A 27,296-nucleotide genomic window follows, 5' to 3' on the forward strand; every position below is an offset into this window, starting at 1 on the left:
CCCATTATCACCGTTAACTTTTCTATTATTGCAGATACTTGTCCTGCACATCTGGGAGACAGGCTGTGGCCTTGGTGTTGAGTTCATTTCATTACTAATTTGTTGTTGGCTTTGGTCGTTGCTCTTTTGCTTTTTCTCTGATTTCCAAGAACCCTGAAGAGCTGCTCCGTTAAAGTATAAAGATACACGTGGCCATACTAGACTCCATATTTTAAATCTTAGCGTTTTGGCCACTGCCATGTTGGTTTTTTAGAGCCTTATATGGAGTGTCAAGTTATTAGCAAAGGCTAGCTAATTAGCAAGCTGCACAGAGATTCGGAGTATATCCTAAGGTTTATGTTGTTTTGTAGTTATGTGACAGCATGTTTCACGTCATGAGTGTCAAGAAAGTAAGGTAACGAGCAGTGGAATTCATTTTTTTAACAGTAACAACCCCAACACTGCACTTATCGGCCAATTAGTGCTAAGTAAAAGTCTATTAAAATAGTTTAAATTGACAAAACCAAGGCACAAACTAGCAAGCCATGTTAGTCAGATCCAGGAGGATAAGATGTAAAATTAACATGAGATTCTGTGGGGAGCTGATAGACTTCTGGAGGCACTGTGTGGCTTCCTCAGCACTGGCTTCACTTCTCAACTCCTGAAGTTGCCCCTCAGTCCACAGGTGTCTGTATAGTTTCCAGTCGGACTGACTGAGTTGTGTGGCAGAGAAGGACCCACTCACACGGTGTTGCAGGTTGTCATGTGTTTATGGCTAAGTGTTTTTGGACACATTTTACTCTGGCAGCTTTTCAGCTGCGTTCCCTGCTCAGCACAGCACACCGCTCTCCTCCACTGGTCTCAGCAACATCCTCAAAAAGGGAGACACAATTAGACGATGGAGGTCAGGTGTGTCAGTCAGCCCCTGAACCCAGTACTCCACCCCTCCCCTGCAACCAAACCCCGCCATATAGTTTCTTCATTTGTAACCATCAGATTTCTTTTTTCTAATTTGTTGATGCTGATCACTGCATAGTGACAAACTTGTGTTGTGACAGCTCTAAGCCTAAACTTGTTTGATTTTTGCCTAACACTGAAGTGCATGAGAAGTGTTAAGCAGGAAGAGACAAGCTGAAATCCTCTCTGATGCCGTACAGATAGGAGGAGGATGCAAAGAGAGACTGTGATTTCATATTGAAAAAAGCTGCCGGGAGCTATGCAGGCTTCTCCACCCACTGGAAAAGAAGCGCTAAATCTCAACGGCAAAACTCAAAAGCGGTTTGACTCCTCAACATATTTGAACCCTTTCACCTCCTTCACACTCAGCAGGCGCATAGAAGCTAACGTATAGGGTCGGGGGATTACAGAGTTTACTGAGATCAAATTCCATATCTTCGGGGCATTTAAGTTGTCAAAACTTTTAACGGCTCCCTCGCGCTGCCATTTGGACTCTCCGATGTGTGAAATTGCCCCGCGCTGCTCTAATTGCACTAAATGAAAGCTATCCAGATCTGGTTGTTGTGGCTTGGCTGTGTTAAGAAAAACACATACGTAATGTTTTATCACAGCTTGCCACCTATGCATCTCATCTTTAATGGATGATTGATTGCTTGGGAGGACACACCCTGATGCGAACACGACTGAAAAGGGTGCCTGGGTGTGGATGTGGAGTTCAGGAGAGCAGAGTGAGAGCAGGGGAGACAGGCAAACTGAAAGATGGAGAGATCTGGAGAGCCCTCTCTGCACGGCGTGGTTTTTATTTCAGCTGTCAGTCTTCTGTCATCTCCGAGAATACATCTCACACGATCTGATGTTCAGTTCTTCACAGATCTCTTCTTGGCTGCCTCTACTTTCCTCTTCTGTTTTTTCCTACCAGCTCCCTCATCTTTCCTCTCATCTCCTGACCCCTCCTGTTCCGTTACTTTTCTCTTCTTAACTCTTCTCATTTAATCTTTATTCTAACCACTACCTTTTTCTTATCCTTGCCTCTTTGCTTTCAGGTTTCCAGGGGAAAAAAGAGAGGAGAGGAGGCCAGGGATGGGGCCTCCTTTTTTTATACCAGACTCATATTTCTTGCTTTTATTTTATCTTTATAATCTTCTCCTCCTTAGTCTTTGTTTTTTTCAAAGCGCATCCAGAGGGTAAACCATGGGTCAAACTAAACAACTATCTCATTAGTAAAACCTTTTCAAGCAACCATAGTTAACCTACTGCACTATAATGTACCATAATGTCTAAGTCACAGCTCTCTTATGACAAAGGAATAGTAAAACAGCTCCTCATCACGTGCAGGCTGTATTTACTGCGATAGGTTTTACAGCATGATAAATTAGGAGTTATGATGGATGCATTACAGTATCTTTGCACCATCTTTAATGATACTTTAACAGGCTTTGATATAACTGTGTAATGTGGCATTATAGATCATATTGAATCCCTGTTCTAAATAAGTGACAATGGAAATCCATCAGTGGTAATACAGAGACCTGCTTTACGCAGTCGTGGGCGTATATCCGCAGAATATAGTTTAATAAATAAAAGGCTTGCCAGTTCTGGTGAATGTAATGATGCTCAAACTTTTAATACTGTACAGCTTAAATGAACACCATCAGCCCTCTGGAGACAAATAGATCTGCTGTGTTCCAGTAGTTTGCTAATTTTGCTTTTTTTCTGCCATCGTTCCTGTTTCCCCAGGTTTCCCTGTTAAAACTAAATAAGATATTATCAAATCAGGACCAAATGTTGGACTAAGAGAATCTAATGAACAAGAAGGCAGTGGCTATCTTGACATAGATAATGTGTTTTGGGAATTTTCTCTCTATTCCTGCCTGTCCCTGTTACTCTGTCAAACGCATCACCTCCTGTGGGTGGTGGATAAGGAAAGTTAAATTGCTACATGAAAGGGAGAATTCTTTTAAAAGGTATTAACCAATTGCTCGCATATTGGATTTGCATGTTAACACGGTATGAGTCATTTGTTTTCACACTGGTAATGCTGCTCTTGGAAAACCCTTCATGCTACTTCAATGGATGTAATAATATTTCATCCCTGAAGTTAATCCTCAAATGTCTTGCATGATAAATTCCAGAAGGACGGTGAAAGCAGAACATCCATTTATGGGAAAAGATCTGCAAAGACAGTACTGCTCATCTGTGCTGGAAACAAAAAAGATGACCACTTGCTTTCTCGGACTGCACAGCAGAAACAGATGTTTGCTACAAAACATCTTTTAAGCTGCGGTCTTTATCTATGAAGCACAGACCCGCTGACAGATGCACGGTTGCATTTGCTGTCCTGTAATACCGATAAATCTACACACAGTACATACAGCTGATGATCAAGAGAGTCCAGGTCTCGACTCGATGTTGAGCTGACAACACACTGTTTGTGCGGTAATCTCTTTCTTAACAAGCTTCAGGCACACAAGGTGAGATCATAGCGAAAGCGCACACATACGCTCACGCATATGCACGGTCCCAAGCAGATGTTTGCAAATAGGAAGTCTGCTTTAAGTCAGAGCACCACTCGGCTGGATCGGTCTCGCTGTGAAAACAAACATCCCCTGAGCTGGAAGCAATCCAATGATCTGACGGCTTTGATCACCCGGCGAATGAGAGGTTTGCTTAGGGTCAGTGGAACTCGGTATCCCCTCAGCAAACACATTACTCACCTGTTTACGTCATACACTTACACACAGACAAATAGGCCGAACGGAACATGTGTGCCTTATCCCCAGACCAAAATTGGGAAGAGCTTCCTCTTAGCGCTGGCAATTTCCTCAGAGCTGCCACTGCTTGACCTTTCCCACCTGCTTTCTCTTTACTGATAACACTGCAGCACGGCGCCATCCAAGTCAGGCCGGTCATTTCATGGGTAGCTGGGTGTAAATTACAATCCATTCGTCAACATGTTTAATGTAGTTTGCATGCTTGGCTTTACCCAACACCTCACTCCTTTAACTGTATGTCCAAAACTTGCCTTGGAAAAGCTTGAGCGCAGAAGGACGAACAAAAAATAATAATTTGAGGATGTTTTGAAAAAGAGCCCACTTCACCCTCACTCCACATGAAGGTTGAGTCTTACAGTTTACCCAATGATTTGATCCAACTCACCGCAGATGGTCATCACTTGACAGCTCTACACTTCTCTGTATTTGGGTGCCCGGCATAAAAACACTTGAGGCTTGGTGTTAACTGCAAAGTTCCTCATCGGTCTTTGATCTGGCAACTTCCTAGCACGCACACTTGTGAAACACCACATAAGTGAAGACGGTGTCGGCAAGTCCGCGCCTGGTATCTGGATCAATAATAAATACCGTTTGATTTTAAAATTCCATTCACTTTATCTTTTCCAACATAAGCATCAGTGTCTCCCTGTGGGTTTCAAATTGAACCCCACCCAGGGATTCCAGCAAGGCTGGCTTCTCTGAATTCATGTTCAACATAGAAACAGATGGGACTTGGAGCTTTCTGCTCTAAAACAAGCAAGATTCCTATAGTACTCAAGAGCAAACATCCAAACATTGTAAAACAGCTTCTTACCTTGGATAAAAGGTGGGATGGAGAGATTCTTTCATGCTAATCTTGCTTTCCTGACGTCATCTGTAAAGGACCATAAAGAGTTTCCTTCTTAACTGCAAAGTCACAAAGTTGGAGAAGTAAATGTTTAGTTGATAATTAGCAAAAGCTGTGGCTCAACTGTTCAACACGATGCAGTGTTAAAACCACTCTGCCTCATCACAGCAGCAGATTACTACTGACGTGTTTAAAAAAAGCTTTACTGTGAGAGTGAAATGAATTTAAAAAGCCTTCAGTGGGATAAAAGACACACTATCTAATCTCTGACTAGCTCTCACCAGAATCCTGTTTCGTATGCTGGATTAGGATGTAGGGCCATACGCTTCTTTTCATGAAGGCATTGCTGAACTAACCAGTCACAGTGTCCTACTGATTTAACCTTAAGGAGAGCTGCTGTACAAGATTTCATTAGATACGCTTTGATTAAAAAGCATATGCAATTCTAGAGGCATTATAAAGACGCACATTTTTTATGTCAGAAGCTCCACTGATAAGTCAGAGTCTCTGCCAAACGGACATGGGATTAATGATAGACAGTTTGGTGATTGTGTTCAATTCATTTTCCATGTGGATTTGTGGTTCTTCGTGTAATTATAGAGTGCAAGAGTGCAGAGTGTGTATGGAGTTAATACCTACAGTACATGCAAATGGACAGCAGAGTGCACTGTGCTTGTGTGGTTTGGAAAAATAAGGCCTTTTACTGCATTTACCTCAAGTGGTGCCACAGTTTGAATGGACTCAATTGCTGCAGATTTACATGTCTACACAGTCACATTGCTTGTTTTTCTCACCAGTAACTCCGTTTAGCACAACTAAAGTGAGTCAATTAAAAGTCTGAAGATATTCTTAGAAGTTTTGAGACAAAGAGAGGTGAGGCTGAGATGGTTTGGGCATATGCAAAGGAGAGATGGTGGATATATTGGACAAAGAATGTTGAATATGAAGCCGCCTGGAGGAAACGAGGAAGACCTCAGAGGAGATTGATGGATTTTCTGTTATTTTTGTTTCATTACATTTGTAGTGTGATTGGCATTGCTTACTCTCTTACCATAGTGCGTTACTGGCTGGTTCAATAAAGATCACCTACAATAATATAGAGAAAAGCCCAGTCAGAGACCCACTATGAGCAAACACTTGGCAACAGTGGGAAGGAAAAACTCCCTTTTAACAAGAAGGAACCTGGGAGGAGCAGCCATCTGCCACAACCCACTGGGGGTGAGACAGGACACAAGGCACACTGTGGAAGAAAGCCATCATGGGAAATCCCCCAGCACCCTAATCCTGTTACAACGCGACTAAGGGAGCCAGAGATTTATAATAATTAATGATTTAATTAGAATCAAATGCATTAATTGTGTTAATTCAATTATTAAACTAGAATAAGATAAACTCAAGATGTCCCATCAGTGTCTGTCAACAATGTTTCATAACACTTGATTATTTTCTCAATGGTCTTGGTACCTAATTGTTAGTTTTGCAAGTGAAGTTCCAGGTATTGTAACCCTGTAAGCTTATTTGTAACATAAGAGGATTCGATGCTGAACTTCAGTGCCTTTTTTACAGGTTTTTAAAAATTATTTTCTTTACGACTATTGTAATGCATAATGTAACCATTGTCCTTTTTTTTTTTATTCTACCAGTTTTCTGCAGTCACCCCAGAAAAATCAATGCTTGAAGGCCACAGTAGGATGAAAATGATCATGAAACTGCAGGACACTGATTTAACCTTTATGTTATGTTAACCTTGCTTTTATAGACCAATAATCAGAACGCAGCAAGATGGCAACCAGCTGAGTCAAGTTCCCTATTGCAAAGAGACGTGACACAAAGACTTGCACCCAGCAACGCAACTTGTCAGCAAACTGTGTTTATAAATTTTAAAGCAGTTAATTGCAAACTTTTGCAATTCTCAGAAAGAATGTAGTCAGTCAGTATCAGACTACAACTGTTTAGAGACAGGTTGCCAACTACATTGGTCGCCCAAAGTTTGAGGGTGTTTTATGCTCAACCATTGGGTTACAACAGATGCTTGAGTTGTAGACCTGAAACACCGACTGTGTGTGAGGAAAGTGAGCTAAATGAAACATTTTGAGCCTATCCCACCTTTGACAGGAGAGACAGCTGACGCCACACTGCAACCCTGAATTGGATAACTGGAAGAAGATGGATGGAAATGAAAATAGCACGGATAGAAAGTAAAAACATTCTCTGCGTTGCTTCTGAACATTTCTCCTGTTTATAGAGCTAGCTGCATTTTAATCAGCAGCGGGGTCTTCACTGTCTAATGTAGCTGAACCCAGCAGTCACATAAAACAGTCATTAAGACAGAAGATAGTCGGTGTTCTGAAGCCTCAGTGAAATGAAAAAAGTTCACACCAAAAAGCAAATGTTGCCCTCGATGAATTATTTACTTTTATTTATTTCTTAATTTTTGGCAAGTTCATAAAAAAGTGGGAAATCTGCGTGATCTGGATGACACAGCATCAGGATTCAGCTTCGCTAAACACGCAAGGAAGTAAAGCATTTGGCGCAAATCGGCGTGGATTGACACATTCGTCAACATAGAAGCATATCCGTTGCGTGAGACAAACACCTGATGGACAGCCTGGATACTGAAGCACTTAAAAATGTCGTCAGCACGAACTGTCCATAAGAGACGGCAGTTCTCTCGAGACAAACTGGAAAGAGAAAGATTTGGACTTGGAGAAGCTAAACAAGCCAAAAAACCCTCCATATAAACCACATATAAAGCAATGATGAGTGAACATGCAATGACAGGAATGACACGCATGGAGCCTTTACTTAAGAACTCCTGTTGTGTTGTTGCTAGGCGCATCCGCCCTAATCCAAGGTGTTCCATTCTTTTATTGATTCGGCCAAATCGAGTTTTAGCGTGCAAAGCCCTCTCACGGTAACTGCTATCAATTTGGTCAACCTCACTTCTATCAAATTATAAAACAATTTATCACCCCTTTGTAGATACAAATTACACCGCTGTGACGCAAATGCAGCTTTGCAGCATACATATCAAACACAAATTGAGAGAAGGCAGAAACAATTTGGAGAGCTGTTCCTCCTTTTTTTTCTTCAACATGAGGCGGTTTATATAATTAAGCCTTCAGCCGGTCCCATACTCTTCAACCTCATCTTCCTCTTTCTGTTCTGTTTATTTAACAATTACCCCTTTATCTTCAATGAAATGCTGGTCTTTAGAAGTTACAAACAGTCCCGTGCATCCAGCCAATCTCCACGGTCTGGTAGTGGTTGTGACCGCCGCTGGAGTGCCAAAAAATAAAAATGAAGGGCCCGTCAAAGATCAGATTTTGTTGTGTTGTCGGCCGCTTTTCCTTTTATCCAACGGAAAGGTAGATGACCGAGTCCAGATGTTATTTGTTAAGGGTGTTGCTGCCAGTTGTGTTGGTGTGGCTGCCAGCTGCCAATTACAGCTAGTTACAAGGAAGCTGTCTGCTTTAACAGAAGTGGATGAAATTCCAGACAGCCCTTAGTGAAACCTGTTATAGGGTGGAGAAAGGATCTCATTTGAGTCTTTACCTTTACAGGCAGAACCTGTGTGTGTTTGTGTGCACATATGTGTTCTTTCCATGGGCTTCAGGGTCTCACGTGTCTCTCTATAAACCTGACTTCACATTAACTATCACGGCACATTTTAAATATCATTTCAGTTGAAGCAAGTTGCTTCCACAGCTCCACAGTCACATGCCGCACGAGTCACTGGCTCTACTTCGACTTGTGAATGAAGCATCCCAAAAGAAATCTACACTTTTTGGCTTTATAAAGAAGTATTACTGTTGAAAATACACTTGCATCTTTTTGCTTATGAATTGAGGTAATTGGTATTACTTCAGTAATACACTTAGTACTGCAGAGTTGCAACAGTTGAAATAGTAGTCCTAGATTTGATCAAGCCTAATCGTGATGGCTTTGTTCCACTTTACGTGCTCAAAATCAAAATCTGTTAGCACAGACTCAATCTAGCTGCTGCTCCTTTAGCCATACGCACGATTCGGAGCTACTAAATCCAGATAGGCAGTGAAAGCTGCAACATACTTTTTATACTTACAGTATTTCTTTCTCACTGGATCAAACTGATAGGAAATATCAGGTTGAATTAAGCTAATGTTATAAGCCACAAGCAGGCTGTTTTTTATTTTGGAGTCAGAGCAGCAGTATATGATGCAAAATTTAACAGAACCTAACATGCAGAATTTCATGAAACGTGGCAGAGAGGTTTAGCAGGGTTAAAGAGAGACCAGCTAAATCTTGGTGCAAATCTGGTTCACTTTCATTAGGACTTCTAAATAAGTCAGTCGTTGCTATTTGCTGCCAGGTGCCCTTCTAGTTTTCAGATCAAACTATCTGATGTTTGACAGACATTAAGTTTCCACAGTGAAAAAATTATCAAGCACCTGTCCTTTCCATTAAGAAGCAGAGAAAAACAGCCGTGGATTGGCTGCATAGGTCTACACACACATACACACACTTGCACACTAAGGGTCCAGGCCTGCAGAACTGAACTGATGACAGCAGGCATGACTTCAAAAGGTGAGACATCCCATAACTCACATCATTCTCCTGGCAAACCTTGATTTTTCCAGCCAATCATACTCTAAGAATGCTGAGTAAACAATTCCAGCTGAATGACAAGTTTCTCAGAGCACCTTGATTAGATCTAAAACTGGTTCTTTGGAATCTGCATGCAGCGTGCACGGTGACTCTACTTGACCTACGAAGCCGCACCTAAAGTGTCCTGTGTCGATGGCTCTCCGTGTGGATGTTCGTGCTGTAAATTTGCACCTGAGTGGAAGGTCTACCAAAAAAATCCAACTTTACTCAAATGATCACTGCGATCATAGAAACGTATTTGAAAAGACAGCAAACACAGAATTTGTGCCACTGCCAAAACCTTTAGCCATGACGGTAGTTTTCCATTCATGTTTCATTCATCCATTCAGCGGATCCATGTCCCTGGGTGTATATGTAAAATAATCAGCAATAAAACAGAAGATATATTTTATCCAAAGATTGGTGAGATTACTGTATTACAGAAGTAGCTAGCACATGAAAAACTATGTAGCCAAAGAAAATCAGATCTAAGAATACAAACAGAATCGCTCAGGAAGGTAAAAAAAAGTCAAGAAATCAGATGTAATGCAATATGATGTGGAGCTTAATATGCAAAAATCAAACAAATAACCACGGCACCATGTGGCAGCCACGCTGAAGCAGATGTTAGAGAAAGTATTCAGCTCTAGTCATCATACTCTAAGAATGTTGCAGACCCACCTGCAGAGGGTGGCGCACAGTTGGCGATGGATAATCCACTTATTATCCATCGCTATTCACCACAGCCACGGTTGTTTGATTCACCTCTGTGGCGTCTGATGGATACAGCAGAGGAACAGTAAGTAACGTGGATGAAGTGTCAGGGCCACAGAAGTCTTCCTTCACAGTTGCACAACTACTACTAATAATGTTAATATTCCATTTATATATACTTGCATACTCACTACTGAGAAACTCTCCCGCAGTGTCTGTTTACAACCTTTGCTGTGTATTCAGGAACTACCGAGCTATAATTTCCTGTTTCAGGCTGATTTAGTGATTTTGCTAAATAGACAAATTTACAGCCCTTCCCAGCTGAACCTTAAACCGTCTACCAATGTCATCCTAGGATAAGCCGGTTGGCCTTCTCTACAAATAAAATGCAGGCTCATGTTTCTCAGATACTGGGAAATAAACGCTGTTGAGAGACAATACATCAATGCATTGTGAAAAATCAGAGTTGACACAAATGTGCGCGATTTCTCTTCTTGCCAGCAGCTTCTTTTGTTTTATATTTCTGTGACAGCCATAAATCTTTGTATATCCATGTTCCAATTTTTATTTGAAGCATCATTCACCTCCTGTTTTGGCACAATTTGTAACCTTTTACTTATAGCGAAGGCATATTTCTCTTTATTCCACTTTTTATTGCACCAAATGTTGAGCAACGCAGACTTTAAGGACTGTGATTGACAACTGCTTTGGAAAGTGTTCCACAGTGGAAATTGGCTCTTCTTTATGTACTGTGCCTCATAGTAAATCAAAGATTTGCTCTCTTAAACTCAGGGAGTATTGCGGAGCTATTCGCAGAATGTTGAATCATAATAACCCTGGAGCAAACAGGTTTGCAGCCTAGGAGGAAACTTTAATGAAATTGCTCAGGACTCACGCTAATAGATCAGATAATGAGCTAATATCATGTAAAATGGTTTTCACGTACACTTTCCCGTTCTTAGTTTCATAGTGGCCGAGCCAGCAGTTCTCCAGCATCCAGAATCAGTTTCATCTTCATCTGTCAGCAATCATTTTGTTTCTGTGTACATTTTTATTCCTATTGTGTTGAGTCATGTCCATAAATGCCATGGCAGCATACAGTGTTACCGCTCTCCTTTGACTGAGGCATTTGTTATAGATTATTTAGGTGCACGTTTTGTTCTTTTGGCCTGCAGGCCACCCACTTCATGCATTGCTGTCATCATGACAGTGCACCGTGGGGTTCCCAAAAACTGGGCTGTATCTATTGGGCTGCAGTTCTGCTGCTTCAGGTGGTAAACTGGCAGGACGGCTACAACTCAGAGGGAAAGATTGGGTAAAAAGTAAATGGCAGTGCTTCAACCCACATCTTGTGTGTCTCAGTCCAAAGCTAATTCAAAGTGTCTATGGCATTTTCATACTTTCAGACGTTCATGTCACCACCAGCTCTGAGTTTTAATGAGCTTTTGTCTTTTGTGTGAGCAAAGGTGTGTTAAAGGATTCATGAACTGTTGGCTCGGATCAGGTCTCCTCCTCCTGCACAACTTTACGACATGTGAGAACGGCAGTTTGGGAGTAAGAGTAGACAGGGATCTGAGGACGTGAGAATGGATCACCAGTACGGACTTGGCTAGTAATTTTCCAATCACAGGAGACTGACACTGCCAAAGGCACCTTGAGATCAGTGATTGAGTTGAGGCCAAATGTGCAACATAGTTCAAAGGAACACTATGTTTTCTAGACTAGAATCATTCCTATTTATCACAACGTGGGGTCCTAGAGTTTGGAAATACCTTTGTTCAACTTTGCTCTGAGCAGAGTCCAAAAAGTACAAGAAACATGAGCAGTGTGATGTTTCAGATGGGTTGTAAAGTATCAGTCAGTATAGCCAGTGTATCACTTTATTTGGGGCTAAAATTACAACTAGCCCATACACAGAGAAAAACCCAGCTTCTCACAACTTGTGTGTCGATCTCTTTTAATGAGACTGCTCTTACAGACGAGCATTGGACAGATACTGGCATTTTGAAGAAGAACTTCTTGTGGATAAAAAGGAGAACATTGTTATATTGTGACAGGGATTTTTGAATTATGTATCCTGTCATGATCACATTATTTCTCAATGTAATTATCTCAACTAAATAAGTACTGGTTTAATAAGATTTACTAAGGAGACTTTTTAAGAAATTCTCATTTGTGTTTTCCCTGGATAGGATTTCCTTGGTGGACCACAGCGGTGGGATATATCCTGTTATCTGCATTTTCGGGATGGTGCACCTGCTATAAACCTACAACTCTGTAGCTGTTTATCTACTCGCATTCCCTCTAATTCAGACATCCAAAATGAAACACTGGAGGAATGATTGGCTGAAGTGCTGAAATTTATCATGACTGGACTTGGTTTCAAGTGGTGAACTTGATACAAACAATAACAGCTGTTTTCTACACCGACGTAACATTTTGTAAGCACTTTTAACAGCTGGGGAACTGTCACAAGCAACAGGTTCTCAGTTCAACACAACTTTAACAACTTTGCCAAGCTAACGGGATTTAAGATGCGGCTCGAAGAACACCAGCGGCTGAGTTTGTGTTCTTCCACAATTTGAAGTTTTGCTTTCATCGTGTTTGTTAAGTTTAGTTAAGTTTAGTTGTATTTGAAAGCTACGTGTTCTAGGATATGAATGAAATTTTATCTATAAAGCACCAAATAACAACAGTCACCTTAAGACTTTTTATAGTCTAAGGCAAAGACCCAACGATAACAGAGAGAAAACAGAACTAAAGAGGATTTGAAATGAATACAGTAAAAGTTTTGGTTTGTAGGCCAAATGTCAGAACAAGACTCAGAGTGTGATTCACTCTGAGTCTCTCCTTTTTAGCATCTACATGGGTGTTAAGATAAACAAGTAGAATTATAGTATCTGAACTGACGACTATCTATCACCAGGCGGATGATAAATAAGAAGCCTGAGTCTGACAGAAGACTTTCGGATGAAATAAAATGTTGTCTTGGTCCTTGGTTGATTAATAAGCTAGAGTGGAAGATTGCTGCTACTCCTCCTCCTCAGCCTGTGACTCTGACTCCGGTGTTGACCTTAACAGGTGACTATTGGTTATAAATAACATCTTACACAATGATCTATGGGGTTGTTTTCTGTGGGAGTGCAGACTTGTTATGATGGATGGCTAATTCTGAGAATTCATATTAATATGGTATTGTCTGGTTATATCAGAAATCTTCTTTCAGTATTTGATCCATATATTTAGCACTTTTTAAGATAGAGCCTCTTTTAATGTGTCTAAAATGTCTTTGCTATGTTTCTTCTTGCTGTAAAAAGCAAAGCAACTAAAAGGGGATGTAAACAGTACCGCCAGTGATATTCTTTCCATTTCTCCAGCCACTAAAAGGCAAACATGGATAAAAGTGAAAGTCACATTCAGTATTTTTTAATTTGAATGAAATGCATTTCAGTTATCCTCATAAATGCCTCCAGTATTAGACAGCTGTGGTAAACACAGCCTGTTTGTAGCACAGTAGTAAATCTCCACTGAATTATAATGTTTAGACAGACAGTAACTGTACATGAAGATTGATGTTGGATGCAGGTTCCCATTTAGAGCATTACTCGCACAGAGATTGAGAGAATTACTTCACATATTCTCGAGCTGCATCCTCCAGAGAAGGTTCAAACACTGTTTCCTTTTCATATGCCTCCTTACGGAGGAGACAGATATAGACCCACAGTGTCACTTTTCATTTACATCTCCAGCAGCGGTTATGTCTTTCGTTCAGTAAACCCGTTTTTCCTCCTGCTCTGTCTCAGTCTCACTTGTTTACTAGCTGGTGACACAGAGGAGGTTGACATAGATGGCCACCTTTGAGCACCTGTCATTCACACATACACATATTTTCACACGCAGAGGTGAGGTTGTGTAAAGTACGCACAGGTGACCACTTCAGGGTGTCCATCACTTCACACACAAATATTGCATAAATAAACACAGACAGGGAGTGCTTGTGCCGAGGAGGGTCACCAGTGACCACCTCAGAGCACCCATTGCTTTACACGCCTGTGCATGCACACAGATTTGGGTTTTCCAAAGAGAGGGTTTTTCCTCTGTACAGTGAAACACATCCCAGAGGCCAAGGTGCACCATTAATGCACGCACTGCCAGCTAAATATAGATGAGGTGCTGAAGAAGAGGTGCTGGAGGTGGAGGAGGAGCAAGGGGCCAAAATTCAGAAGCAGTGTGTGAAGCACCAAGTACATCCCATTAGTCACCAGCTTGATTCAACACATCATTGTGGACCACTCTTCTTTACGATTATTGAGTTCATCGAGGTTTTCATCTATTCATTCGTTTAATAGGGTTGAGATTTAGACTTTGACTAGATCACTGCAAAACCCATTCTTTTCTTTTTCAGCCATTCTGTTGTTTTTTTGCTGCTCTGCTTGAGAACATCATCCTGTAGTTTGACACAGTTTTGGCAAAACCTAAGCTATTAGACAGATGGCCTCACAGTTCACTCTAGAATACTTTGGTATACAGAAGAACTCATGGTCGACTCAACAAGTTCAATGTGCCCACCAACATGCTTGGCAGTTGGTATGAGGTGTTTGTGCTTTACCATTGTGCATTTTGGCTAAACATTTGCACTTTGTCTCCATCTAACCAAAAGACATTGTTCCAGAAGTCTTGGGTGTTGTTCAGCTACAACCTAATCGGTGCTGCCATGTTTGTTTTAGAGAGAAAACACACTCCTCGCAACCCTTCCAAACAAACCATACCTGTTCAGGTTTTTCATGAACTGAGACTTTGAACCCAAGACGTAGGTCTTTTTTATATTTACTCAGAGCATGTCCACCCCAGAGAAGACCGACTATATGTTGGATTCTTTTCATCTTGTGAATAATACATCTTACTGTAAAGCGATAGATTTCAATTGTTTGGAATTGGCCTTATAAATTTGATAGGTAGCAACTGTTGCTTCTCTAAGATACTTGCTGATGTCTTTTCTCCTTGGCATTGTGGTAACACAACACCTGAATGCTCCAAACCTGCAAACTGCCTCTGCTTTTAGAAGTGTTAACACTTGCTGATGATCAGTTAATACAGTGTTTGATTAGCAGGACCTGCTAAGAGGTTAGCCTCTTAAATGGAATCACAGACTGCTTCAGCATTTCGGCTTGCTTTTTGTTAAATAAATGATGGCATGATGTTGTTTATCAGAGGTTGTATGTTACCTAATCTTGAGACCTGATTGTGAGACTTTTTTTCAGGAGAGCACAGAAAGGGCTTACACAAAAAAGTGGGAGGTAGAGGTGGTAAAAGAAAACTTTTACCTAAAATGTTAGTGTTGAATGTGCTGAAAAAAAGTGGGTGGACGCTGAATGAATAATACTCCCTTCGCAGCATGCAGTGTCAAGGTGCCCTTGGACACCCATCTGCAACAGTAAAGTCACTGAATGGACTGCATGTTTACAGAAGTGTTGGCGTCACAAGGAACACCGTGTTCTTTTTGCCTTTCTGTAACACGGGGGGACCCAAATCCCAGTAGCTGCATTCAAATGTTAGTGAACATGCCTATTTTTCACTTCATAAAATCTAGCTCTCTCTTATATATATATATATATATATATATATATATATATATATATATATATATAGTACTTCACGTGTATATTGCAGTGTAACAGTAAAATGCTCATCTGTTTTACATTTTGGGAAGACGCAGCTGAAGCTGATATGAAGATGCATAATTCGGCCCTTTAAAAAGAGAACAGGTCAATTCTTTTGCTGTATAAATTAATTTAACCATTGAAAGTTGCACAAAACAGTTTAAAAGTTCACAATTAAAAAAAACAAAACTGCCCTGAGATTAAAAATAAATAATGGGTCAACAATAATCGGATTTTGACAGTTTCAAATCAGAACTCAGTATTTACTTTGAGTGAATTTAAACAAATTATTTGCTGCCTTAAAAAAATAATGGCAGAATTGTAGCAGTAGAGAAACTAACACAAAAAGTAGTACTCTGACACATATTTTAGAGGGTTAATAGCGGGTTAATTGCCATAAATAAATCATAAGCAAATCATTCATAAATTTGAAGAATTGTCTGAACTGTATGAAATACTTGGATGAATTAATCCAGAGGAATCTCCTGACTTACCTTTGTTGCAGAAACCCTTTTAAGCTTTGTGGATGACATCTTGTCCGGGGCCAGGTCTCCATGTGTGATGTTAGGTGACATCCCTGACCTACTGTCCTCCTCCATCAGTATGATTATTCGCTGCCTGGAGCCCGACACCACATACATGTAAGTATGGAGTCTGTTCTGAGCGTGTCATGTAATAAGCAAAAGTGACCCGAAATAGGCACTCTGGTGGAGTTACTTTGTGTGTGTGTGCGTGTGTGTGTGTGTTTATAAGTAGTTTTAAACCTTGTGAGCCACAAAACAACATAATAGTTAAAGAAGAACTGACTGCGTTACAGTCAGTGCGGGAGCAGCGGCTTCGCTCGTGCACGATTCGTTTGCAGTTTGGAGCATAGATGTGATTGCATCCCCTAGTCCTCCCCCAGCCTGATTGCAGCTGGGGGAGGACTATCCTCCGCCTTGAGCGCTTTGGCACGAGCTAGGTGCCCTCGGCAGCACCCACTGCTTGTTGAGAGTAAGAGCGATAAGCGCTTTCACGTCAAAAAGTTGTCATAAATGAGTCTCCAATAACACCAGAAAAAGTAGCCAGATTTGTCCCTAGTTGCTTTTTAGAAAAAAAAGTCGCTAAATATAGCAACAAAGTTGCTAAGTTGGCAACACTGGCTGTAGAAAAATAGGCTTAAAAAATTGCTTACTGCAAAAACAAAATAGCTAACTCTTTAGCTAATAAAGAGCTAATTTGTTAGCTCCAGACTGAATGTGGCATCTTTTAACTTTAAGTTCAATTTTAGTTATCAGTATTATTATTGCAAATTTTATATATTTTTGATTTTAAATCATTTGATACTTTTGAAGTTAGCACTGTTGTCCACACTATGTTTTGCTTCTTTGTTTCTTCTTCAAATGTTACAAAGTACTAGCTGCTACTAAGCTAGTTAGTTAGCAACAGCAAATAATTAAATTCTTTTGATTTTTGTTTTATTTTGTGACATCACATGCAGCACTATCAGAGAAATGTCAATGTAGCTTGTTTTTGTGGTTTTACAATCTTTCAAATCAGAATCAGAATCAGAATCAGAATCAGAATACTTTATTGATCCCTGGGGGAAATTATTTTTTGTTACAGTGCTCCATTTTAAACCAACATTAAGACAAGACAGACAATACGCTAACTAAGAATAGTACAATATATACATATATATATACATACATACATACATACATACATACATACATACATAAGTCACTTATAAATAAATATTTGGAAAAGAAACATGTGTAGTTGTAGCAGCAAACAGTGTGTTAAGTGGATGCGTTGTACAGGGAGATGGCCACAGGCAGGAATGATTTCCTGTGTCGTTCAGTGGTGCTTTTCGGTAATCTCAGTCTCTCACTGAACGAGCTCCTGTGACTGACCTCCTCTATAATGTACTTTTTGTGTACTTCTCTTACTAAGTAACAAACTGTAGATCATGTGGTTAAATGATCATCGTGCACCATTTGTCTATTATAAGCCACTTCACTTGTGCCGCGTAATACAGTCAGAACATCTGTGGGCTTTACACATTTTCCTAAATATTTGTGCAGCCTAGGTGGATTATGTTTATTTTTTTTATATTTTTTCCCCATATTGGCATGATGGTGTCACGCAGTTCCTTCATATTTTCGGTTGCACATCCATAATGGGAATCTTCCACCATAAAGGTGGTCTATTGGATTGAGATCTAATCAATTCTGAAGCTATTTGAGTCAAGTGAACTCATTCTCATATTCAAAGAAACCAGCCTGACATGATTTTAACTTTTTGGTACGTTATCTAGCTAGTAGCAGATAGATTGTGGTCATAAATGGATGGACATGGTCTCCAACATTACTCAGGTAGGCTATGGGATTTAACAATGTTCAGTTGGTACTAATGGGCCCCAGGTGTGCCAAGAAAATATCCCCCAACACATTACATCACCAACACCAGCCTGAACCATTAATACAGCACAGGATGAACATTACTTCCATGCTTTCATGTTTTTATGCAAATTCTGAGCCTGCCATCCAAGCAGCAGAAATCGAGCCAGCACAAACTGTATCCTCAGATTCTCGGTCTGCTGCTGAGGCTCACCCGCTTCACTGTTTGACAGAGAAGCTCTTGTAAGATGGTGGCTTGAGTTACTGTTGCCTTCCTATCAGTGCAAAGCAGTTTGGCCATTCACCTTTGACCTCTGGGATTAACAAGGCATTGCCACTCGCTGACTATTTCCTCTTTTTCGTAAACCCTAGAGACCCTTGCAGATCAACAGTTTCTGAAATACTCAGACCAGTTTATCTGGTATTAACAACCATGTGATGCTTCAAGATGGCGCCGAGTATGGCAGCCTCGTCGCGAGCTCCCCCAAGCAACGGCTTTCTTCTGTGTTTAATTTTACTTTTCCTTTATTTTTTCACGAGCAGCACATGTCTCCTTGTGTACGACCGACAAACCTTACTGGACATAAAAGACGGTCTTTCTTATAACTTTCCGGAGTTCAAGTTTTGCAACACGGACGCTCCGTTTGCAGACCCCCCATTCATCTCACCTGAGACGCCTTTGTTCTCTGGCCCTGGAGGCCGCAAACGCCGACGCAGAGGGAGAAGATCTGGCGTTCTGGTTCGACTGAGACGGCGCACTTACAGACCACCGTTACCCAGTTTATTACTGGCTAATGTGCAGTCTCTGGAGAACAAGCTGTGCGAGCTTCGGGCACGGATCTCATTCCAGCGAGAGATGCGGGACTGCTGCGTGATCTGCCTCACAGAAACCTGGCTATCGGACAAAGTACCGGACTCCGCAATACAACTGCCGGGGTTCTCTGTGCACCGCGCGGACAGGTCACAGGATCTTACTGGGAAAAGCAGAGGCGGTGGTGTATGTTTCATGATCAACAACAGCTGGTGTGATTATGCGAACGTGCACCCGGTCAAATCCTTCTGCTCACCGGACCTGGAGTACCTGATGATTAAGTGCCGGCCATTCTGGCTACCGAGGGAATTTACAGCAGTGATTATTACGGCTGTTTACATTCCCCCACAAGCCGACACTGACCGTGCACTCAGGGAACTGTACAGCGCGATCAGCAGCGAGGAAACCGCACACCCAGAGGCAGCGTTTATCACAGCCGGAGATTTTAATAAGGGAAACCTGAAGAAAGTCTCACCAAAACTCCATCAACACATCCTTTTCAACACACGTGGAAACCGGCAACTCGACCACTGTTACACCTCTTTCCGGGATGCGTACAAAGCCCTCCCCCGCGCCCCATTCGGCCAATCAGATCACTGCTCCATCCTGCTCCTGCCCGCCTACAGGCAGAAGCTGAAACAGGAAGCTCCAACCCGGAGGGCGGTGCACTGTTGGACGGACCAATCGGAGTCTGCGCTGCGGGACTGTTTTGATCACGCGGACTGGGAAATGTTTCACGTGGCTGCTAGGGACATTGATGAATACACAGACTCAGTCTGTGGATTTATCAGGAAATGCGTGGAAGATGTCGTCCCATCCAGAACAGTCAAATCCTTCCCAAATCAAAAACCCTGGATTAACGGAGATGTTCGCGCGGCACTGGCGGCACGGAACACCGCCTTTGCCTCCGCGAACACATCGGACTACAAACACGCACCAACTCCGGAAGACGATCAAAGCAGCCAAACGTGAGTACAGGGACAGGGTGGAGCAACAGTTTGACAACCCTCGGAGTATGTGGCAGGGACTAAACACGATCACAGACTTTAGAGGGAAAACCAGCACACCGCAGACCACGGCCTCTCTGTGTGAGGATCTAAACGTATTCTACGCTAGATTCGACGCAGCGAACACCATGAGACCGGACAGTGTGCGCACCGCGGATGACGTCAGTGCGCACACTGTGTCTGAGGAGGATGTGCGGAAGTGCTTCAGGAAGGTGAACGCACGCAAAGCTACTGGTCCGGACGGGATTCCCGGCCGCGTCCTCAGGTCATGCGCGGCTCAGCTGGCTGGAGTGTTCACGCACATCTTCAACCTTTCCCTCTCTCTGTCTGTAGTCCCAGCCTGCTTCAAAATGGCCACCATCGTCCCTGTACCCAAATCCTCCACCATCTCCTCATTGAACGACTGGCGACCTGTAGCCCTGACCCCCATCGTAAGCAAATGCTTCGAGAAGCTGGTCAGGGACTTCATCTGCTCTGCACTACCCGACTCACTGGACCCTCTACAGTTTGCATACCGCCACAACAGGTCCACTGATGATGCCATAGCCCTGACACTACACACTGCCCTGTCACACCTGGAGAAGAGAGACACGTATGTGAGGATGCTGTTTGTAGATTACAGCTCAGCATTCAATACCATCGTTCCCTCGAAGCTGGACAGGAAACTGCAGGATCTAGGACTGAGCAGCTCCCTCTGCAGCTGGATCCTTAGCTTCCTGTCTGACAGACGCCAGGTGGTCAGACTGGGCAGCATCACCTCATCCCCCATCACACTGAACACTGGTGCTCCACAGGGGTGTGTATTGAGCCCTCTCCTGTACTCACTCTACACCTACGACTGCACAGCCACTAACAGCTCCAACATCATTGTGAAGTTTGCGGACGACACTACAGTGGTGGGTCTTATCACCAATGGTGATGAGACGGCTTACAGGGAGGAGGTCAGCGCCCTGACCCACTGGTGTCAAGACAACCATCTCACACTCAACGTCGCAAGGACAAAGGAGTTGATAGTGGACTTCCGGAGGTGCAGAGAAGTACACACCCCCATCACCATCAACGGCGCTGCTGTGGAGAGAGTGAGCAGCTTCCGGTTCCTTGGCGTACACCTGGCTGAGGATCTTACGTGGTCAGTACACACAAACAAAACAGTGAAGAAGGCGCAGCAGCGCCTCTTCTTTCTCAGGAGACTGAAAAGATTCGGCATGAGCCCCCGCATCCTCAGGACCTTCTATCACTGTGCCATTGAGAGCATCCTCACTGGATGCATCACCACCTGGTATGGCAACAGCACCGCCTACAACTGCAAAGCTCTCCAGCGAGTAGTGCGGTGCTCTGAACGGATAATTGGAGGTGAGCTTCCCTCCCTCCAAGACATCTACAGGAAGCGGTGCCTGAGGAAAGCGGGGAGGATCATCAAGGACTCCAGTCACCCCAGCCATAAACTGTTCAGACTGCTTCCATCAGGAAGGAGGTTCTGCAGCATCCGGTCCCGTACCAGCAGACTGAGAGACAGCTTCTTCCATCAGGCCATCAGACTGCTGAACACGTCATAGACACCTCAGCTTCACTACTGGAACTTTAACATTATGCACTCCACACTGTATATAAATGCCACTTGTTCTGCACATATTCAACTCTGTATATTTTATATATTTTATTATTATTATTATTTTATTTTATTTTTTTACTATTTAATTTGTAAAAATGTGTATACACACACACACACACACACACACACACACACACACACACACACACACACACACGTAGGAAAATATTTAGTATACACATCCAGAAATGCATACACTATTATATATTGTACATATATTTATTAGTTTCAGGTTGGCCATTCTTGTATTTTGCTCGTTTGTGTTGTTGTGTTTGCACATCTCTGTTGCTTGTGGGGCTCGCACACAAGAATTTCACTCGCATGTGCTGTGCCAGTGTGCCTGCACATGTGATGTGACAATAAAAAGTGATTTGATTTGATTTGATTTGATGCCACGTTGGCACTCCTCCTTTAACTTCAGATTCTCAGTTTGAACTTCAAAAAGTTGTTTTGAACATGACTAAGTATATGGAGCTCCCATGTGACTGATTAGATTTTTGTGCTAATGAGCAGTTGAACAGGTCCTTGTCAGATTTAAAAACCTCAGTGGTCTGTCAGTGTATGTATATGCTTCCAGTGCAAAATTAAAAACACACACACACAGACATTGCAGAGCAGAAGAACAGGGTGGAGAGGGGAAAAAGAGGGAGAAGAGAGAAAATGCAGAGGTAACATTTGGGGCTGAGAAAGAAAGAGAGGAAAGAGTGAGGAAAAGATAAACAGCAGTGTGTAGAGGCAAAGAGAAGTAAAGAAAAAAAGGGCAAGAGGCCCATGGACAGAGCTTCTTCAAACAATTTTGACGTATGTGGGTTCGGTGAACAGCTACACATGCTCTTTTAATTCCAGTATCAGCGAGATTCCTGCTCTTTCTATCCCGTCTGACAGCTCATTCATCTCCCTGAGCTCTTAGCTTGGGGAGAGCCTCTGCACCGAGGCCTTGTCTCTCCCATCAGCTCTTTATATTTTCTATAAAGATGGATTCCGTACAATGCTCATGAATGACACTTTGTAGAAGCAAAATACGCTCTTTCAGATAAAATATGCCCAAGAAAGGCATGCTAGAAACTCAAAGACAGCAAAAAAAAAGATACTTTGCAGTTGCATTAAAAGCAAAAGTTCAGTCTTTGAGTATATGATGGAAAGATTCAAATGGCTTTCTTCTAACCGAGAATATCTGTCATTCACTCGTCTATTTCTTTACACCTCTTTGCCTTTTGAGTGTTCGTACTGCTACATCATTCTTTGTTACTGCAACAATTGGCCACTAGGTGGAGATATTCATTCAGCGAAATTAGCTCTGCAGAGAACGGCAAATTGGGAGTGTGGCACTGTTCCCGTATTGATAATGCAGGCCCTGGTCTTCAAAGCAGGGGGTCTTTCGATTGGATTAACAGCTGCAGGAAATGCATCAGCTGTGACATGTTTGCTGCTGCTCATATGTTTTTTGTTCAGCACTTTCATGAGAATACACTGCAGGAAATCCATTTTATTACTTTAGGTTTTATAGATTTTCACTAACAAAATGGAAAAATGGACTTTATATTTCACAGTGCGTGTGTGTGTGTGTGTGTGTGTGTGTGTGTGTGTGTGTGTGTGTGTGTGTGTGTGTGTGTGTGTGCGTGCAGGTTCCGGCTATGGGCAGTAGACAACACGGGGCGCCGTTCAACTCCAAGTGAAGTCACCATCAAAACTCCATGTCCAACTGTGGATGACGTCAAAGCACAAGGTGAGGGGAAAAGACTGTACATCATTATTTGTGTAGTAAATATGATTGTTATATGATGTCAGAAAAATTCGGGGGAAAAAATTATATTTGGTGCAATTTTTTTTCATTTGTTTTTTTTATTTACCGGACAGACATTTGCTCTTTCTATTTGCAGTCATGTCTCAAAACCGCACAAAACAGATGTTAGATGAGTTCATCGAGCGAGTCATAAAGACACAGGCAGATAGTTTTCCTCTCTGGAGTAGAACTGTTTATGGACACTGTACACTAAGATCTCACGAGAATATTGGTTATAAAGTGTGCTATTTCATGTCAGAAATTAACGAGCTGAAATCATTTGTCACCCTGTGCACTAGTGAAGCTTCATACCAAAGACTTTATAGATCCTGCTGCTGAGTTGGAGACAGGGCTGTAGACATTTGGGTAGTGTCACAGTTTTCACCTTTTTGCCACTACAATTGAAGTATGGCTTTAATTAAAGGCCCTGGCCAAAAGTACCTTGACTGTCTTTTTTTCTGCCCTAGTACCATATTTCCTGGTGCTAAGGGTGGGCTGATTAAAAAAGTTACGCAAAAGCTGTTTCAGTGATAGGTGTGGGATATTTCTTCATTCCTAAATTAAGCAGGCAAATATTCAAGAGTTCATTTCAAGTGATGAATGATCATGGGATCCTTTTCATGGTGAAGAAAAACCCTTTTCCAACGGTCCCCAGAGGGGGAAAAACTCTCTCTGTAAGGTAGCTATCCGTTATTGAAGTCTACCATAAAGAGGCTTTGTGGACGACGCTTTGACAGAAGGTTCAACCTCATGAACAGAAAGGCCAGGTTAGAGACTAACTCTCAAACAGCATTCTTTGGACGGATGAAAGTAACATCAACCTGTCACAGAAGGACAGGAGTAACAAAAAATGGAGAAGGCTTGGAACAGCTCATGATCTGAACACAGTGAAGCCTGTGTGATGCATGGGCATGAGTGGTTTCAAATTGTACTTGGGTCACTAATGTTTATTAATGATGTGACAGAAGACAGAAGCAGCCAGATGAATTCTGAAGTGTACTGTGATCCATCCAGCCATCCATTCTCTTCCGCTTAAACAATTTAGGGTCGCAGGCACCCTGAAGCCAGGTCGCAGGTACCCTGCCTGTCACCCAGCTACCGCAGGGTGACAGGCAGGGTACACGTTGGTCTGATGCAGGGCCAAGCAGAACTTGCAAACTTGATATTGTCTACAATAGTGGACAAAGGCCTGAAAAATCAGGCTAAACAGGAATAAGCCACGTGGTCAGTCAGGTTGAATTTCACTAGCAGAGAAAAAACCAAAGGGAGTAAGACACATCACAAACATCTGCAGACTTCAAGCCATCATTACATGGAAGGACTTCAGCAAAATATTAAAGTTCAATAATGATTTTTTAAAATTTGTCCAATTCCTATTTGAACCCTATTAAGGGGCTACTTAATTTACTGTGCTTGACTGTGAAAACAATTTCCAATGTAATTGTCTAATTGTATAAGAAAAGATGTGCCACTTAATGCAGTTGGTTTTAATTACTGGAAATCTACGCATGGTGTGACATGCAGTACATGCCATGTAGTTGCTTTTACTGATTTTCTTGGCATTGTCACTTCCGAGAGGACTTACACTCCAAGGTTTTAGTTTCTTCAGTGAATTCTTCAACTTTGTTGTTGATGATTTATCCCTTTTAAAATGATCGGTAATGGTAGTGAGACCAAAATATTCATGTAAAATGACATCTGCTTTATTCATCTGAAATTGGAGCTGCAGAAGAAACAGGAAAGAACACATCTTCTCCACTTATGAGGCCATTATATTTAACAGTGCCCAATAACTGAGGGGAAAAAACTGCAATATGTCCAACATCTTTGTCAACATCAAAGAATCTCTTCCAATGACCCCAAAAACAAACGCATATTACAGTTACTGTGTCGCTGATCCTCCATCCTTGGGTATTTCACACAAACATGTGACCTCTGTCATCACTGGGAAGAAAGGGGTGCTGATCACTATCCAGTAACCAACATCCTAATTTGGGATTAGACTTCTTAATATTATTTCTTTATTACTCTGCCTCGCCCATACCTTAGCAACTGACATGATTCCACATGGATTCCTGTCGTGTCCTACAGTAATTGAAATTAAGAATGCATTCGTCAGCCTGTCAGGATCACTGTTAACAGCATTGTTTAAAATGAATGCAAAAACAGATAAGACCTGCCCCAGACAAACATTCTTCTCTCGCTATGAGCGATCTGCCCCGTCTGTCTACAGAAAGCGTGATTGCGTGTGAACTCAGCGAAGCTCCCCACCCAAACCTCAACAGCGTATCCAAAACAGCAGCGAGGCTAGCATGGATTCAGGAGAAAGATGACTTTGTCATTGGAACATCTTGCCTGGATCATTTAATATCAAGTAGCCCCAGTCGGCCTGTTCATTAAACATAAAAAAGGGTTTGAACTGATCGCCGGTATTGTTCTTTATTGTTGGGCATAGTTAACACTCGTTTCCTGCTCCTATTAAAGCTGCAAGTTAACCCCCGATTGTCTATACACTTTCAGAAATTGCAGATAAGATATATAACCTGTTTAACGGCTACACCAGTGGGAAGGAGCAACAGACAGCTTACAACACTCTGATGGACCTGGGCGCTCCTACACTGCACCGTGTGCTTTACCACTACAACCAGCGCTACGAGAGCTTTGGTGAATTCACCTGGAGGTGTGAGGACGAGTTGGGACCCAGGTACGGTTATTTGACTGTTTCTTTTCTTCCTTAACGAGTCAACAAGAACAAAAGATGCCACACTGGAAAATGCATGTTTATTGAACACCACAGGCAGTTTAGTTTTACCCACGCTGGAAACAACAGGAAAAAGTGACTTTTCTGCCAGACAATTGGGACTCAGCTTGTATTTCAAACGTGCCCACATCTCTGACGTGTAACCTCAGATCAGAAAAATGCATTCCTTCCAGCAAATTGATCATCAACTTTAACTTGATCGCCAATTTATCAGCAGAACCCAACAATAAACAAAGCCCTGTAGGTCTGTCTTGAGTCAGACTTTTACAGAATACCAAAAGCCTTAATAACGTGTAGACTGCATTCACTGTAATCAGTCTTCCAGATATGCGTGTGTGTGGGAGTGTGTGTAATCCATTCATGAGTTGCCCTCCCACCAACAAAGTGCAATCTGTCATACTGAGCTTGTGCAATTGACACTGACATCTTCAAACAATAACAGTGTGAGACTGAAGAAAGTGGCAACTAGACAAGAGTCTGGATTGGATCACAGTTTGTCAGAACAACACTTTAAAGTGCAATTTGAGCAGAAAGGCCTTTCATAATCGAAACATTCACCAGAAATCCTGTAAAACCCAGAAAGCTAGGACTGAATTACAAGACATAGATGTGCTCTATTAGTGATTACTGCACCCCCAACAGCTTATAGGAATTTGTTCCCATTCTGACACAGATCTAGATCAGGTGCGATGAATAAATCAACAAATTGTGTCATATATAAACATGTGTATTATAATATTCTCACTGTCTACATATCCCAAGATTACACCAATAGTACATTAGTAACTAGTTCATTGAATGAGTACTGTGCGTATCCAGAGCTTAATCTTTTTTTTTTTTACCAGTGTAGTGTAGGAATGCCTCAGTTGACATTGAAATATACAGAGGGCTAATCTCTGGAGCTGAAAAAGTAAGCTAGCTGCCACTTGACGTTGGCGAGTCAATCCCCTTAGACTAGGGTTGCCAACTCCCTGAAAAATAAATAAGGGACACCTCGACCCAGTTGTCTTCACCCTTCCCAGTGTGGTGAATTTTCTAGCTCTTTTTTTGTGTGTGAAATTATTTTTTTAACCATTTGACTTGAAGTTGATTTAAGTACATGCATATTCTATTCTTTGTGATATGAACACATGTGAAACAAATGATCATTTAGCCATTTATTTTTAGCTCAAAATGACAACATTAACACATAAAACAGGCCTCTTTCTTAAACAGAAGCCTGTCATGCTTAACTTTTGAGAATATAAGTAAATCTTTCTTTAAAAGAACTCTGTCCTGCTTAACTTAAAATAATAGAAAACAATAGAAAGAAAAATATTCTTGTAACAGTGCACATTTAGTGCATTTAGTACAATTGGCTTCAGTTGAGGTATTATTTCAGCTTTTC

At 41.9% G+C, this 27,296-nt stretch overlaps 1 protein-coding gene across 8 annotated transcripts in view; it reads left to right on the forward strand.

The window, feature by feature from the left end:
* The window catches only part of astn1 (astrotactin 1), a 494,478-nt gene that overhangs the window by 444,365 nt on the left and 22,817 nt on the right, over window positions 1-27,296 (forward strand). For all 8 annotated transcript variants that reach the window (XM_024806023.2, XM_024806024.2, XM_024806026.2 and 5 more), the window contains 3 exons: window positions 16,060-16,195; window positions 22,991-23,091; window positions 25,669-25,852. In XM_024806023.2, coding sequence (XP_024661791.1) covers window positions 16,060-16,195; window positions 22,991-23,091; window positions 25,669-25,852 — 421 coding nt within the window. The remainder of the gene's footprint in view (window positions 1-16,059; window positions 16,196-22,990; window positions 23,092-25,668; window positions 25,853-27,296) is intronic.

This window comes from Maylandia zebra, linkage group LG18, assembly GCF_041146795.1.
Source record: "Maylandia zebra isolate NMK-2024a linkage group LG18, Mzebra_GT3a, whole genome shotgun sequence".
Classification (NCBI taxonomy): Eukaryota; Metazoa; Chordata; class Actinopteri; order Cichliformes; family Cichlidae; genus Maylandia; species Maylandia zebra.